This window comes from Penicillium solitum (genome assembly GCF_028829755.1).
Source record: "Penicillium solitum strain IBT 25940 chromosome Unknown utg000002l_segment0_segment0, whole genome shotgun sequence".
NCBI lineage: Eukaryota > Fungi > Ascomycota > Eurotiomycetes > Eurotiales > Aspergillaceae > Penicillium > Penicillium solitum.
The window spans coordinates 468,161-485,046 of NW_027072122.1; the positions used below are offsets into that span (position 1 = coordinate 468,161).

The 16,886-nt window shown below is 48.8% G+C and overlaps 4 protein-coding genes across 4 annotated transcripts; 2 read left to right on the forward strand and 2 right to left on the reverse strand.

Moving 5' to 3' along the window:
- Window positions 1-2,977: 2,977 nt before the first annotated feature.
- Window positions 2,978-5,682, forward strand: N7455_003810 (uncharacterized protein; the record flags this gene model as incomplete). Its single annotated transcript, XM_040962538.1, has 5 exons — window positions 2,978-3,291; window positions 3,347-3,596; window positions 3,656-3,978; window positions 4,072-4,463; window positions 4,520-5,682. The coding sequence occupies 5 exons, from the start codon at window positions 2,978-2,980 to the stop codon at window positions 5,680-5,682; spliced, it is 2,442 nt and encodes an 813-aa protein (XP_040807021.1).
- A 190-nt stretch (window positions 5,683-5,872) lies between these two features.
- On the reverse strand, window positions 5,873-7,226 carry N7455_003811 (uncharacterized protein; the record flags this gene model as incomplete). The annotated part of the gene is given in 5 exon segments (XM_065604581.1): window positions 5,873-6,163; window positions 6,238-6,295; window positions 6,314-6,609; window positions 6,662-6,930; window positions 7,076-7,226. The coding sequence occupies 5 exon segments, from the start codon at window positions 7,224-7,226 to the stop codon at window positions 5,873-5,875; spliced, it is 1,065 nt and encodes a 354-aa protein (XP_065462132.1).
- Window positions 7,227-9,631: 2,405 nt separating this feature from the next.
- On the reverse strand, window positions 9,632-12,948 carry N7455_003812 (cation-translocating P-type ATPase; the record flags this gene model as incomplete). Its single annotated transcript, XM_040962386.2, has 3 exons — window positions 9,632-12,281; window positions 12,359-12,624; window positions 12,703-12,948. The coding sequence occupies 3 exons, from the start codon at window positions 12,946-12,948 to the stop codon at window positions 9,632-9,634; spliced, it is 3,162 nt and encodes a 1,053-aa protein (XP_040807167.2).
- Window positions 12,949-14,429: 1,481 nt separating this feature from the next.
- N7455_003813 (uncharacterized protein) lies at window positions 14,430-14,746 on the forward strand (the record flags this gene model as incomplete). Its single annotated transcript, XM_040962392.1, has 2 exons — window positions 14,430-14,549; window positions 14,615-14,746. 2 exons carry the CDS (start codon window positions 14,430-14,432, stop codon window positions 14,744-14,746), a joined length of 252 nt encoding a protein of 83 aa, XP_040807164.1.
- Between the last annotated feature and the right edge of the window lie 2,140 nt (window positions 14,747-16,886).

Here is a 16,886-nt window from a genome sequence, read left to right on the forward strand (position 1 = left end):
TATATCTTCTACCCCTAGATCCTTATAATAGCTAGACTAATAAAAGTATGGAAGATCCGAGGACTAGCAGTCTTTATTAATGCAAGCCCACAACGTCGGGAGGCATTTATGGCCCTTCAGCCGGAGCCTGCATTGATTCCAATCCAAGATATTCGGACACGATGGAATTCAACATTTTTGATGCTCAACCGGGCCAAGAAGCTCCAGCCATTCTATGATCAGTATTGTACTGATCATCAATATCTTTATTTCAAGCTCGATCCAGAAGAGTGGCGTCAAGTCGAGTATCTTCTTCTTCTGACAAAGCCCTTCTTTGATTTCACGATGATGCTGTCAAAGACAAAGGATATTACCGCACACAATATCTACAGCATCTATAATAAGCTTTTCTCCCATCTCGATGCAGCCGAGGCGAAGCTTAAGAATAAAGGTGTGATCTGGAAGAAACGGATGTTGCGGGCACTCCAAACAGCAAAGAAAAAGCTCTCCAAGTACTACACTGCCACCGACTACGAGCCTTATGGTGACATCTATGCTCTAGCAACAATCTTCTCTCCATCAAAGAAGCTCCGGTACTTTTCCTCGACTGATTGGCAGGGTGATATTGATTATGTGAATCGTTATCAAGAGGTCCTAAGCCGAGAGTTTGATCGATATAGGAAGATGCTTACCTATGATACCAATGACCCAGCAGCACTGGAGACTTCTGGAGTAGCTATTGATGAGAATGATGACTGTGATCTTGATGCTGCTTGTGCATCCCAGAACCAGCCATTGGAAGAGCTTGCAAAACCAGATGACGACGAGATTGCACGATATCTTGCTCGTGGAATTGAGCGACAGAAACCTCGACTTTTCTGGAAGGAACATGAGAAGAGCTTCCCGACCCTAGCTAGGATGGCAAGGGACATTCTATCTATCCCTGCTAGTGGTGCTGGTGTTGAACGACTATTCAACTGTGCTCGTGACATCTGTTATTACCGTCGTGGTCAATTGAAGCCGAGTACAATCCGTGGCCTGATGCTACATCAGTTTGCTACCAACTTTGATCTTCGGCAAGAGGAGCTAGGGATTATCAAAGAGCATCTATCCCAAGGTGAAGCTGCTTTGCTAGATCAAACCCGGAGATCATTACCACAGCTTGAGGTCTTGGAGCCTATCAGTGATAACGAGGAGGAGGATCAAGAGACTGGACTCGAGGCTACCCAGCACACTGAGAGCGGTGATAATGACTCGGATGATGATAGTGCTGAGCGACGTAGACGGGCAAAAGGAAAACAACCTCAAAAACGACCATGCGAGGCTGTTGAAGAGGATGATAAGCTTCCAGAGATGCCGGTCGATGGGAGTATGCTAGGCCGTTCAGGGCGGATTCGAAAACAGCCAAGGTTACCAGATGGCTTCCAGTTAGATCTATGAATAGCAAATAGGGCCTAGAAGATTCAAATTCATAAACCCCCCAAAAAATGCATAGACTGAATTTCTGACCGTGGTCAGAGATTCCAATTGTATACTACTGTGAGTAGAACAGTACTTGACCTTCTACCCATAATTTCTGACCGAGGTCAGAAATTATACTTACGGTTTACCTGGTGATATTCAATAACCTCGAGTACCAAGTATTACACGAAAAATACACAGGAATGTATAATAATAATGCACACCCCTTGAGGTCACGAGTCTAGGCATGTTTGTATTGTTTGATATCCATTGGATATCCGCAGATATCCAATGGATATGAGGTCCATATCCAAATCCGCAAGGCTGCGGATCTTGGATATCAAAAAATATCCATATCCGCAGTTTGCGGATATGGATTGTGGATATCCGCGGATATTGTGGATCGTGCCGCAGTCTATCTACGCCTACACCAGTAGCTAGAATAGATATAATATCACGTGTAATGCTTAAAAGAATAGGCTATTTATATTAGTTTTCTTTCTAGAAAGCACGAGGTGATAAACGCTGCGGTGCTAGATATATATTAATGTTAGTTCGATATAAAGCTCTGAGATCGGTAGTTAGACTTACCGGACTGAAGATATTAAGTTAGCTCATCCTCCTATAGAGCGATAGACTGCTAGGAGTTATTTATCTCTAATATAGATTCAAGCTCGGATATCCTAACCCTAGATAAAAGACCACTTAGCGATAACTGACTTTCCCTAATATTAAGCCGCTCCTTATAGCGCTCAACTTGAGTCTTAAGACTACCTCGGTAAATATCCTTCTAACTAGCTTCGTTAGGATTCTCAGATTCCTATTCCTTTAACAAGAAGAACTGAAGCTTTTAAGATAGAGACAAAATTGTACTAATAGTATAAAGATGCCCCTCGATACTATCTATATCTTTGTAGTATTTTGAAAGCTTCTCTAACGCGGCTTCGAGGGCAGATTGTATGAGCTGTTTCTAAGGAACCTTCTTCTATCTAAGTGTAGTAATAGCCTTCTTAAGGTGGTTAAAAAGGCGATTATATATACTCTAATTAAGGATGACACGGTGAATGGGAGGCCAGAAACGGCCGCTTTTGACGCCGTTTTAGGCCGCTCGTTCACCGTGGTCGGTCTTGGCGTCACGTGCACTAAAGCCCACGCGCGACCCGTTTACTGCCACCTGTGGCTCGGGTTCGCTGTGCCTAGTGGGTGCCTGGGCCCATTGATCGACCGATGTCCATTCGTGCCGCAGCCACCGCAGGGCCCCATCCTCGTTCACCCTCAGTCACCCTCCGCCAGGAGGGGAGCCATTTTTGGCTCCTCCGTTGACCGTTCTGCTTCCCTGAGTTTCCATAAATATCGACCACCATGGCCCCCGACCGACAGTCCTCCCTCGCTCTCCAGCAACTCCTCCAGCCCCAGGTCTGGGTTTCCAACGGGTGACTTGCTCAAAGTAGAATGAATAATATCACTTACGACCATTCTCTCGTGCTTCTACTCGTCTTCGCTGCCCCTCTTCAATCCCATACTGTGTTCCGCTGCCATGCCTTCTCCGTGGCCTGCTCTGTCTGACGGTGAGAGCGACACTAGCTCACGCCTGCCTGGGATCTTCTCGAACAACGCTTCCGACTCTGATTCCTCCACCGCACCTAGCGTCTTCGACTCGAGCAGCGAATCCGAATCCGAGTCTGAATATGAGTCGGAAGATGAGCTAGCTTCGGAAGATGAAGAGGAGCAACTTCCACCAGAATACTATCTCCAGGAGGCCGAGTCTCTTGATGTCTCCCAGCTCCGACAGAAACGCTACAGCCCGAAAACTCAGGAGAGATTGGATGAGACGCAAGATTTTTGGGATAGGTGAGACATCATTGCAACATCCCGCTTCTATTACTGGGTTCGCTGATTGTTCTAGGTTCTGTAATGGCACAAAGCGCGGTCCGGTAGAATGTTTGTCCTGGCTCTCTGATACAGAGGAGACGGTACGCTTCCTCAAGGCTCTCTTCTCCTGGCGGTGTGACCAGCGACGTGGAAAGAATGGACGTCGCACCCCAGGAGTGAAGACCAAAAGCTCGCTCGACTTATTCTGGAAGTGGTGGCATCTGATCTACAAGGCCGAGGTTGGACATGAGCTCAGCAAAGATATCCAAGTTAAGATCCGCGATGTGAGATCTCGATTGAGTATCGATATCGGCATGGATGGTACGCGACTGACGTTCCATAGGTGCTCGCGATAGTTGCCACGGACAAGAAACTTTCCCTCAAAGGTCGACCGAAAGCGACCATGTATATCGAGGATGTGGCCGAGTTTGCCCGAGTGATCCTGTCCACGACAGAGATGACTTTTCCTTGTGGCTGGTACCGGATACAACTCCTCCTTTTCTGCCAGCTGGCCGCCATCACTGGTAGCCGTCCCGGGGCGCTACTGAAACTTCGCTTCCAGGATCTCAAGTTGACACTGGTTCGGGATCCGAATGGAGGACGTCCTCGACTTTTCATCTACTTGAGACCGGAATTCACAAAATCATTTCTTGGTGAAAAAGAGTCGTAAGAATATCCCCTCACTAAGCCATTCCTCATGCTTGTCTTTCCTCCAGTCACATGCTTCTCAGCGCCCTTTTGCTTATCATTTCCAATCAGAAACACATTCCCGATTCCGGAGATCATCTTTGATCCCACGTTGGTCCTTAGTCCTCATGTTTTCCTGCTAGGCATGCTATTTAGAATTGGTGCATTTAAAAGTCTATCAAAAGACGGCCCTGTGATGGACTGTCCCGAGAAATTGTACCGCCTTCGGATCCTAGATGGACTTGGTGAGCAGGAATTAAAGCTGAAGGACGAAATTCTCGATCAGAATGTGTTTTGCCAAGCAGTACGAGAGGCTGATGGCCTTCGAATCGCAATCGAAAAGGGACTTACCGGGTCATGGCTGCGTTACAGAATGAAACGAGGTGGTGAGATTACCGGCTTCGCGGAAGTCGCGAAGCCATATTGTCTTCGATATGGCGCAGCAAAAGCGTTCAACGATAGTCGTGAGTGACACATTGCGCATATGGGATTTTTTGGCTAATGTGTTCCTCTCTACCAGCGGACGTATCAAATGAATTGCAGAACGTGATGCTGCAGCACGCCAGTATTGATACTTTTGTCCGGCACTATAGTGTGGGTATCCACGTAGATGCCCAGGCAATTGTACGGGGCATGCCCGCTCAGAAACAGCTCATGCGGTTTGCCTGCTCAATGAGTCGATCGATTGATCCTCGCAGACCCTATCGGCTTGAGGATTCGAGCTGTATCAAAGACATCCCCCGCGTGCGTACCCTGGAAGATAGAAAACAGGCAAGAAAGCGAATTCGAGACGCTAAGAAGCGCACCTATGAAGAAGCCCAGGCTGCATTACAGCAGGAGTTCGGCGATAACCCACCGCAGAGTGGCCCTCATTCCCGAATAATCCGCAAGCGGTGGAAAGCTCAAGATAAAGGTGTCAAAAAGCTACGCCAGAAATTTGATCATGCAGACGAGCAGTATGATCGCGCAGTGAAGCAATTACGAAATGAGAAGGGATGGCAAAAGCACCGATTAGTTCGTGAAAATCTGGAGCGGTACAAAAATGAGCAGCCGGTGATCGACAGTGAACGGCAACTTTCCGGAAAAGTTGTTGACGAAGAAGTTATGGGGGCGTTGCAGCGTACCGGCTATATGACACCGCAGCATATGACACTTATCGACAGTGTTCTGACTCTGCCGGGTACAACAGTCGAGAAAGAATATGAGCGTCGAATTGCTGCAATCAATGCGGTGATTGCGGTCTGTGATGCGGAAGAGGGTGCTCCCTCGCGGCCTCGTGCCCCACAAAAACGCACCGCCGACGCTGCCGATATGCCACCTGTTGCCCCCCTGCCTAAGAGGCAGAAGTCTATCCCCTCAGATGAGAGTGGTGATACTTTCTCTGAAGCGATCGCTTCTGTTTGCGTCAAATGTCCAGGAGAGAGACCAACGATCTGCTTTATTTGTCTTGGTAATACCAGACTTCCAGAACGCGAACGCCTGAAAATGTACAAGAACCCCGGGTCCCTCAGCCGACACTTCGTCAACAAACATATCAAGCCGTTCCCAAATGACATGCACTGTGAGTGCAACATTTGCGGGGAAAAGCTGATGTCAAAATCGGGACTCCTGAACCATGCGCAAAGAATGCATGGAACTGTCTCCTGCCTACCTTTACCAGCTCTTGGCCTACCCCTTCCTTAGATATTCGATGTTTCTTGTTTCCCTCTAATGTGTCCTACAAAGCGAGGTTAAGCGTGTACAGCATGCAAATATCCGATCGCACAATTAATGATTTTGAGGAAATGCATTGATGACCACTCGTAGCCAAGATATCTAATAACGAGTCATAGTAATAAAACCAGAGCAATGATATGATCGACAAGTTATAGCACTACCTGCGCCGAATCTTCTTACCACGGCGAGCATTCGAATCTCCATCTACTCCATCCAAGTGTCCCACGCCAATCACAGAGGCCAGAGCTTCACTCAGTAGGCTACTACGAGGCTCTCCAGGAAAGTAGTCTTTTCTCAGCGGTTCATCCGGTACTTCTCCACACTTCTGAAAATCCTGAGAACTACCCCCATGAGCCTCGAGTTGGTGGCTGATCTCCACTGTGCTGGCTTTCCGCCCCCAAGATGTGCTTGGTCGCTTTAACGGAGACCCGCCCTGGAATGCGCGGCTCTGTCGCAGTATCATCATGAAATATGGCCCAACGAAGGCATACGTTTGCGTGTCCACTAGGTTCAGATACCTACATTTGATTCAGCGCCCCAGTCACACAACTGCCCCGATGGCTTTAAAATCGCAGTTGCACTATGATAGGAAACTCACCGAATATCCGCTGGAACGGTATCTCCCGTTCTAAGCTCGACCATGTCACCCGGCACGATTTCCGACGACGGCACCGAGAATGTCTGTCCACCTCTCGATACAGTTCCCGTCGGGGACGACAGCGAATGTAACAACTCCATAGTCTTTTCTGAGGCGTACACCTGAAAGAATCCAACAATGATATTCAAAACAATGACTGCGCAGATCACTTCGCCCTCAATCCACGGCTGAATACCGAAACTGACCGCCATGGCCAGACCAAAACACCTGCAACAAATGACTAGATCAGAATTGGACTATTTTCAACCAGTTTCCAAAATGTCTTGGCAAAAGATAGCGGTCTCTTACTAGCATCATTGCGTTAGCCACTTGGCGCACGCAAATTTTGAACAACGACACACCTTCCCCTTCGTCCAGTTTATTGGGATCATGTTGCTGGCGATGACGACTCGCTTCGTCAGGGGCCAGATGCTCGTCCAGTTCAGTGCTGAGTTCTTTAATCACGGCTTCGTAAGTTCGCGTGTGAGCTGGCTGGCTTAGTGGGCTGCCGCCCGACCGGAGTCGACGGCGATGTTTTGCTTCTTGCCAAGCATTGGATATTGTTTTCCGGAATGTAGCTAGCTTTAACTGATTGGAATGACTACATATGTACCGAGATGTTGCCCATCCGTCTTTTATTCTGGAGCAATTGGATAATTGAACAAAATGTAGCTCTGTGCGGGGAGTAAAGTTAGTCTTTTGAGTCTCAGCAAAAATTCTCACTCTGCTCGAGTGTGCTCAGGTTTAGCTTTGCCCTATCGCTGGGTCGCCACCGAGGTCGGCCGGTTTCTGGGAACTCATAGGAAGAAATGGGGTTATGCTCTTGGCGCCGAGACGTTGGGCAGGGTCTGTAAGCCGACCGCCTCTCCGCCATCGGGCAATAACCGTGCCAAGACCACTAACATCAGGCGGGCTTGGCACAATTAGCCAATTATAATCGAACAAATATTCAGTCGCGCAACAATGGTCGTCATCAAGTGACGGCAATACTGCGAAAGAAACCCTCTATGTGCCATGATTGAGTCATTGAGTGCCAAGAGCGCCAAGAATACAGAGTGACTACCCCGCAAACGGAGAATTGCCAAGAATAAGGACTAGGGCGTTGCTGATTTCTAAGCTTTGGCTGGTGAGTCTGCCTCGTGATGCAACAATGCACATATTTGCTTACATCCTTCTCTCGGCTGGTCCCTAGGCAAAACAAACGATTAAACGCATCAAAGTACGTTCAGTTAGGTTTCTATTTCGCATATGCGAATATTGTTTCCTAAACCTTGGAGCAAGCCCAGCTGGCTGATCCACCACGCTAGAATATGCCTAAGTGTCTTCTAAAGCTACTTCAGTTAGTATCCAAACACTTTGGTTCTTGCACTCCCCAAAGACAACACGAAAGCCCTAGCGATCGTGGACTCAATCAAGCTCAAATAGCTCAAACTCCCATCGACGCTGAAGTGAGTTTAGAGACGACCGAAAGCATGCTTCCACGTCCGACAACTACGATAAGAAAACGTGGCTTTGGAAATAGAAGGTTCATGCTCGAGAATGGGGACCACCACCACTTCCTGAGACTGCCACCGTCGAAAAGACAGTTTCTTAAAAAAAATCGAAACACGAGCTGGATATCCTTCAAAAAAAGAACTAAAGCTTGCTCACAACCGTCAGCGGATTTGGAATGGGAGCAATGGACCGCGAGTCAACAAACTGGCATCGTGGCTGGTGAAAAAATGGCAATCCTAGCGCAGAAATACGGGGATATATGCGATATCGTGGGTCACGGCTCATCTGGAATCGTCTTATTGTCGCGCAAAGCCCAAGAGTGGAACCCGAACATTCATCGCTTTTACGCGCTCAAAGTCTTCTGCCGCGGAGCAGAATCAACCGAAACAGCTTACCGGAGGCGCGTTGAGTCCGAGTTTTACATATCCTCTTCATTGCAACATCAAAATATTGTTCGGACGTTTGAATTGCTTCAAATAGGTAATGACAGCCTTTGTGAATGCTTGGAGTATTGCTCCGGTGGGGATCTGCATTCATTAGTAGTTACATCCGGTCAGTTGGAAAAGGCAGAGGGCGACTGCCTCTTTAAACAGCTCATGCGTGGCGTCAACTATATCCATGAGATGGGAATTGCTCATCGCGACTTGAAAGCCGAGAATCTTCTTCTCAGCCCCAATGGTTGCCTCAAGATTTCCGATTTTGGGAGCGCTGAATGTTTCCGCCTTGGTTGGGAGACCCATATACATATGTCCAGGACACGTCGCGGATCACGCCCTTTTGTATCGCCGGAACAATACTTTTGCGAGGAATTTGATCCTAGATCAGTCGACATTTGGGCTGCAGCTATAACCTACATTGTGATGAGAACGGGTAGGATTCCATGGAAAATAGCGACCGATCAAGATGAGTATTTTCGAGACTACGTCGCAGACCGTACAGTTGAAAAGGGGTACTTCTTTATTGAGGAAATATGCAATGTTCGTTGCCGATCTCCTGTCCTATCTGGCTGGTGTGCTAACTCTGCAGTAATAGATAGCAAGCCGACGAGTGATATATTCGATGCTGGATATTGACTACGTGTGCCGGCCTATATCGACTGAAATTCTTGATTCTCGGTGGCTACAAGAGACTAAAACCTGTACAGCGGCTGAATCAAGACCACTTTAGCTAGATAACTTTATCCATGACGACAATTTACTGCTTGCTTCTCATCCCCGCGGAGCTTCTTCAGACCTCCCGCAATTAGCTGTCTGTAAATGTATGGGAAGAAGCAGGGGTGGGGATAAACGTGAGAGAGCTACTGCTGATCTGAATGTATAAGAATAATCAACAAACGCATTGCTGATGCCTCTCACCGTCTCATAAGTCCTCTACCATCCACCAATATAAGGTATGAAAACGTCTAGTTTCTACTGTGGTTTACCCACTGCAAGTTCTCTCCTCATACTTGTTTTTATTCTTAGTAAAGACCCAGCAATGGTGCTTGATCGAACTAAGTACATATTTGGCGCGTGAGAAAGCAGGCCCTGGGGACAGTGCACTCCCTGAGCCCAACCTGCCCACAATCCGTTGCAAATACCTCCTCCAGATTTCCCTCCTCCACATACCCATAATTTCCATAAAATGATGTTCCGTTTTCCAGTAAGTTGTTTCCCATGATACGTGCGTGCTAAGACAGTGCGGCGGTTTCTTCCCAAGCCCCGGTTTCTTCCCCAGCCCCGGTTTCTTCCCCAGCCCCGGTTTCTTCCCTAGCCCCGGTTGATGTCGGGCCAAGGAAAACATCTGTTAGGGCTGCTCCGGGATCTGTTCCAAGGGGGTCAACTGCGGGTTCTTTCTCGCTCTGCGACGGAAGAAGACTCTCTTAGCCCATTTCCAGGTTTCGACACCGATGAAGAACAGAACCGCCTCGACAGCCACGATACCCCATTCCCAGGTGATGGGCTTGTGTTTGAAGACGACGTCGTTCAAAACGGGGATGTAGAGGATAGGGAACATGGTAATCCATCCGGCCATGACAGACCAGAAGAGGAACTTGTTGCGCCAGACGTCGTACATCCACTGGGTGAGATATTTCTTGGACTTGGGTTGCATGCGGAAGAACGAGCGGCGCAGGTTGACCATCTCCCAAGCCAGGAACAGCGCAAACCATGTCAGGCACACGAATGTCGTGGCACGTGCTCGGAAGACCAGTTCGCAGTCTTTGATCTCTTCGGACCACTCCTTGTTGCAGCCACTGGCCAGGTTACCGTCGCCGAATCCCCACATGCGGATGGAAAATGCTGTCAGACAGAGCGCGGCCGTCCAGACACCATACACCAGAATGTCGATGATCACCTCCCAGGTGAAGATTCCTTGCTTACTCTGAGGAGGACGGTTCATGATGTCAGGGGCAGCCACCTCCATTCCGAGGCCCATATCGGGCATACCCGATGTAATCATAATAATCCAGAGAATTTCGACCGGTGACAGAGGGAAGACGGACTGATTATCAGCGTCTTTGAAAGCTAATCCGATGAGTAAGGTGCAGGCCTGAGCGATGTTCTCTGACAATAGATGAAGCACGAATTTTTGAATATTATCAAAGATACGACGACCTTCTTCGACGGCATTGAGAATCGATGCGAAGTTATCATCCGTGAGAATGATATCAGATGCATCTTTAGCAACATCCGAACCTGCCTGTCCCATAGCGATACCAACATCGGCATGCTTAAGCGATGGAGAATCATTCACTCCGTCTCCGGTCATAGCTGCAAAGCGGCCACGGCGATGAAGGGCATCGATCATACGGACCTTGGTCTGCGGGGCACAGCGTGCAATGACCAAAGGCAGCGTCGGAAGCAAATCTACCTCTTCATCAGTGAGTTTATCGAACTGATTAGCAGTCATAACCATGGCGTCCGCGACATCAGCTGCCACCGCGTTAAAATCGGTAGGAAGGATTCCGACTTGCTGAGCAATCGCTTTGGCAGTGCCGGGGTGATCGCCAGTCACCATGTGGACAACGATACCAGCCCGGTAACAGGCCTGGATTGAGCCTGCCGTTTCGGGGCGCGGAGGATCATACAAGCCGATCAGACCTAGGAAGCACAGATCATTCTCTACATCTTCACGATTCAGGTCGGCGTCTTCGAGCAGTTGTGTCTGGGCAGTGTACGGTCGATGAGCTAGAGCTAAGACCCGAAGCCCTAGTTTGGCGAGTTCCTCCATGTTCTGCATGATCTTTTCGCGGTGGTCGTTGGTAATTGGCACGGAGGTAGATGAATCCTGGTCCCAGATGACAGAGGTGCATGAGTCTACTATGCGCTCGACCGCACCCTTGGTGAACACCATTGTCCGGGTCTCTTGTGGGGTGATTTTCCTGAAAATAACAGACATTTTCTTAACAGTTGAGTCGAATGGAAATTCAGCCTGTTGGTGCCACACTGTACCCTGACCCTTCTTGATCCAGCGGTCTCTGTTCCAGTTAAACCTCGACGCAAAGACATGAATGGCAATTTCTGTGGGTTCACCTCTCGCGTTCCATTCGCCCTCTTCGGACTTATACACGTGAGAAAGATTAGCCATCGAGGCGACGTCCAAGAAGTCTTCGAGCTGGCGATTTCCCGAGACCAGGCCTTCTGCGTTCTCCGTAGCGGTACCTTCCTTCTCATAATCCAATTTCGAAGGAGGCATAGAGCTGAAGGTGACATCTCCAACGGTAGGATTGAAAGGCTCATTGGATGGACCGACGGAATATGTCCCTCGAGATGGAATCCAGGCCTTTTGGACAACCATCTTGCCCTGAGTCAATGTACCGGTCTTATCGGAACAAATATCTGTGACGGCGCCGAGCGCCTCCAGCGAGTCTAATTTGCGAACGATTACGTTCCGCTCGACCATACGTTTGGTGCCCACTGCCATAGTGATAGTAAGCACGACCACCAGGCACGCCGGAATCATACTGATACCGGTTGCAACAGCATACATGATGACTTCGGTGTTGCTGCTAAATTCGTTTGCAGCCATGCAAATGATGGCAAACACAACGGCAATTCCAAACAGTAAACATGCCAGCTTTGACAGCTTCCTCTGTAAGGGCGTTCCGACATTGACACCGAGGAATCGACCCACGGCATCTGCCCAGGTGAGACTCCAGGCCTGGACGTACCAACGTTTCTTGGTCTCACCGTTGGGACCACGCTTGACCTGACGACGCTTATTGCCGCTGGCCCGTAATGCGAGGGCAATAGATCCGATTTCAGTGAACATGCCTGTACTGACAACCACACCACGCCCACGACCACGAGTGACGGTACTGGAACTATAGGCAATATTAAGGCGGTCTCCAGGTCCAGTATCCTCTTTGAACGTTGAGTCACATTCCTTCTGGACGGGAAGAGACTCGCCAGTCAGGAGAGCCTCGTCGGTCTCGAAGTTGACTGCTTCAACCAGCCTGATATGTGTTAGCAAATTGTCCGACAACTGCCTTGGTGGCTTGGAATCGCAGTTGCACGATGATAAGAATCTCACCGAATATCCGCTGGGACAGTATCTCCCGTCCTAAGCTCAACCATGTCACCGGGAACGATGTCCGACGACGGCACCGAGAATGTCTGTCCACCCCTCGAGACAGTTCCGGTCGGGGACGAGAGCGAATGCAATGACTCCATAGTTTTCTCGGCGGCATATTCCTGGAAGAACCCAACGACGATATTCAAGACAATGACAGCGCAGATGACTCCGCCCTCAATCCACGACCGAATTCCGAAGCTGACCGCCATGGCCAGAATCAACACCTATCACCCACTGTATTAGATTGAGCCTGAGAGACTTTTGCGATATCAACACGAAGAATAGATAGAGGGGGGTCTTACTAGCATCATTGCGTTGGCAACCTGGCGCACGAGGATCTTGATCACCGACACGCCTTCGCCTTCATCCAGTTTGTTGGGTCCATATTCCTGCAGACGACGACTCGCTTCTTCGGGGGATAGACCTTCGTCCACCTCAGTTCCGAGTTCCTTGATCACGGCTTCATAAGGGAGGGTGTGAGCTGGCTGGCTCAGTGGGCTGGCGCCCGACCCAGAGATGGGGGGCACGTCGTGCTTCTCGTCTGGCATTGGAGATTACTCTCGGTTGAGTATATATTGATGATGACCACCGAGCTGTTTGCACGTCTGTCTCCTTTGTTCTGGGTCAATCACCGGATAGTTGGACAAAAGTGTAGCTCTCAGAGTGGAGAGGGATGTGGGACTTAAGTTTTCAAGCGAATGCTCAGATCAGAATTTGCTAGCGTGAGAAACATCCCCAGCCTTGGCCTTTGACTTCTAAAGTTTGATCCCCAGGGTAGCGGCGCACGTTGCTCATTGGAAGAGAAGCAATGTCGGTCTTGGCGCCAATATATTAGCCGTCCACCTCGTGCCTGATAGGCGCCGGTTAGTAGTGGGGTTCCTATAAACGGAATTCTACGGGGCCTAGAATGCCAGCAATTACTGCATTGAGGCTCGTATCTGCAAGCGCGGAACCGCCAAGATCTGGCAAGGCAAAATTGCCAAGTTCCAGGATGTTGCGGTTGCGGAATATTTCTTCTGGCCACCTTACAGAGTTTCTCCATTAGGGTGTAGTGGGTTTGCCTCAATTAAAACATGGGTATTTTATTAATCTAATTGTCGATTAGATGGCACCGAGGAACTTTTTATGGAAGTGGCAAAATCTCTGCAAGCAGGAGCAAATATTGGCGCCAAGAGTTAGTGCCAAATCACTTGGGAGGAGGAAGAAGCCGGAGGAAAATACTTCGTTGTCGGCCTTTATCTCCGGACAGCCTCTATATTTATATGGACTTTGAGATCCAATCTCTTTGGCCTAATTTACCTGTAGGGTCAACCGAGACTCCGCACAATGTTACAAATAAAAGTATAGATCAACTTTTACATGAAAGCAGTCAAAAATTGTACCTTCCCCAATAGAAGACTAAATTATCCAAGACTAATGTGTATATAGAGTTCTCCGGTTATGGGGAAGCTGCTCAATATAGGGCTGATCATAAAAGTCGTATGTGACTGAGTCTGTTCGCATGCAATGTGATATCATAAACAATCGCACTCGTATTCCAAAAATGAGTGCCAAGAGAGATTTCCCCTGAAAGGGGTTAGATCACCATGCCAATTGTGCAATCATGATATCACATATATCCCCGTATTTCTGCGCTAGGATTGCCATGTTTTCAACAGCCACGATGCCAGTTTGTTGACTCGCGGTCCATTTCTCCCATTCCAAATCCGCTGACGGTTGCGAGCAAGCTTTCAAATACGGTGAAAAGCGAAAAGGGCGGCAGGAGATGGCGCGCACAAAGAAACGCCGAGCAACTATATAACCGGCCTCTCGAGTTATTCCCCTGGCAACCAATATCCAGCCCAAGGTGCAAGATATCCCGCAGAAGGCAAAGAGGGTGCGTAGTGACGTCAGGTTTTGGCAATCGGCTGAGAACAATCTTGTAGGAGCGGGGTAAAAGAATTCTCGCTAGTAGACGTCAAGAGGCCAAAGCGTGTTGGTGCCTTTGGTGCCTAAGGACCTGTGGGCGACAGGTGTGATTTATATGGCAATGCACACTGGACGGCATCTTGGGTGCGTCGCCCACAAGGACAAAGACGAGTTCTACCTGCGCTACCTGGAAGACCGTAAGCATGAGGATGGATTTGCGCCAATCGAGAGACTGCATAGGGTAAGCGTGACCTGAAAACCTGCAAGTTTTGCAGGATACATGACTGCTTCTTAACTTCTATTCAGGCTCGTTGCCGCAACGTAATCTACTCCATCCTAGATCTTAACCCATCACGCCGCATCAATGCCTCACAAGTGGTGAAGTCGGAGTGGGTGCGACGGATTAAGCTGTGCAAGGCTGGCGAGGGAGTGTCCTGATCCAATCTGATCCTATCAGCTTGGCTGAATGGCAAAAAATGTCATTTGAGAGCCGCTTTTTATAAGGTGCTTTCTAAGCCTCCTGCAATGCATGAGCAACCGATACGTTAATACGAGGGCTTGGACCTCTTCAACCATAGACACGGCTCTGCCACGATTCCAAGCCCCCTTTCAGCCTTCCACGGAGCATTGGTTCACACGGTTTGAGCCAATACCCATACTACTATTACCCGCACAATGAAGGATAGTGAGTTAAATTTTATATTACAGTAAACATTGATACTTGACACTAGCCGGCATTAAGTGGAACATGCCACGGGCAGCAGATACCCCTGTCTTGGGGTTTCCATCCACGCTCGGGTGGTGTAGGTGGTAGTTCTCCGTTTCGATAGGATCATATCGCGCTGACTCTCTATGTATGGTGTCCGGCATGCTCTCCTGGCATCAGAAGTCGAGGTTGGCCTATTTCCATTGGAGTTTCACCAGTTTTTGGGTCTTCTCGGTATTCTGGGCATCACGGTTATTCAACCCCTCAGGTTGAACTGTTTTATCATCCTTGCAGTGCCTACTGTCCTGGTGTAGGCTGGTCCTTTCTCGGGTGATTTCCTCAACCTTCTTAGGTTCGAGGACTATGTGATGGTAGCGACAGAGGCTCTCGCACCGGCAAATATGGTATAATAGCGAGAGAATCTGGAGCAGAACATGAAAGGTTCTGAGAGGACATATCTTGGTTGGTATGATCAGTTGCAGCAACACCTCCAGTAGAGGAGTGAGTATAACCGCTAAACTCATTCCCAGGCCCTTCAGGGTTCGACCAGTAGCTCTTGCTGACGGCATCATGCCGAGGGGGTTGCTCTACGCAGGTAGGGGTATAGGAAGAAGACCCACGTCTAGATGGTTATAGAATCGCGGACCCCATGGGGCTTTTTGATGCGGCAGAATAAGGGCAGAAAATAGCGGTGAATAAGGGTGGTCACAGACTTGTGCGGTGCCACTATATAGGAAAACCCAAGTTGATTGGACATATATATAGCCTCTTGTATCCCATCAGAGATTAAGAACCATCAAGCTTCCTTTGATTTACAACAGGATTAATGATGAGGCTTCGTTCCTAGTCAGCAACTGCATCATGTCACATATTTTGAATGTATTCCCCGTTTAGCTCCGATGGAACTTGGAGTCCAGGCCTCCTTACTTAATGAGCCACTGGATTTCAGTAAGATGCTGGTCCCTGCAAAATTCCAGCGCATTCTGGCTGTGCAACCCATACAGCATACACGTTATGCTCAATTGGGCAGCTAGGGCCCTCTTGGGCTTCTTCCCTTTTCCTTATTCTGTCAAGCGGAGCAGGGATACCCAGGCTAAGAAGTATATTAACCGTTGGCTGGAGCGAGCCACGCATTAAAATTCTATTAATAATTTGCTTCAGACCTTGTCTGGACCCCTCTTGTAAGAAGCCTTGCATACTGGGCAGCACGGTTGCCGCCAGAGTAGCCATTTGTCCACGCAGGTAACATGGAAAGCATGGCCGCAGGGAAGTCCGCGAACTTGGGTCTCATTTTCCATGATATCTAAGCATATAGCGCATGCATAGTCTGAGAATATGATATCTGGCACAGGCGGAGATAACATGTCTCGTGTAGCCGGAACGCAACTTGAAAGACCCTCTGGAGTGTGAGATGACTCGAGATACCCGACCTTACCTAGACTTCCATCGGAAAGTATGATTGGGTCTTGAGCCATAGTACCTGCTTTCATTGCCGATAAATGCACTGGGCTCTCGGCTGGAGATTGGGGAAGGGAATCTGATGGATTGAGGCTCGAGATGGTGTTCGGTAAATTCGGAGTTGAAGGTTGAATTAAGTTTGTTCTTTGTCACACATTAGCATAAGCTTTATCGTGAGCAGATGAGATGTGGACATAGTGCCTTGGTTTGATTTGTTGGCTCTTCCATGTTTTGAATTCGGTCGTTGGTAGGTATTTGTTAAGATCATATATAGTCGGAAGCGGCTGTGCCTGCTTTCGGACCAGGCTCGTCTGCGGCTGGATGAACCTAGGAAAAACTGCCGCAGGACCATTCTGTGAGGAACGTCCTCGATAGCGACAGAACCAATGTGCAAAGGCCGTTGCGCTTTATATG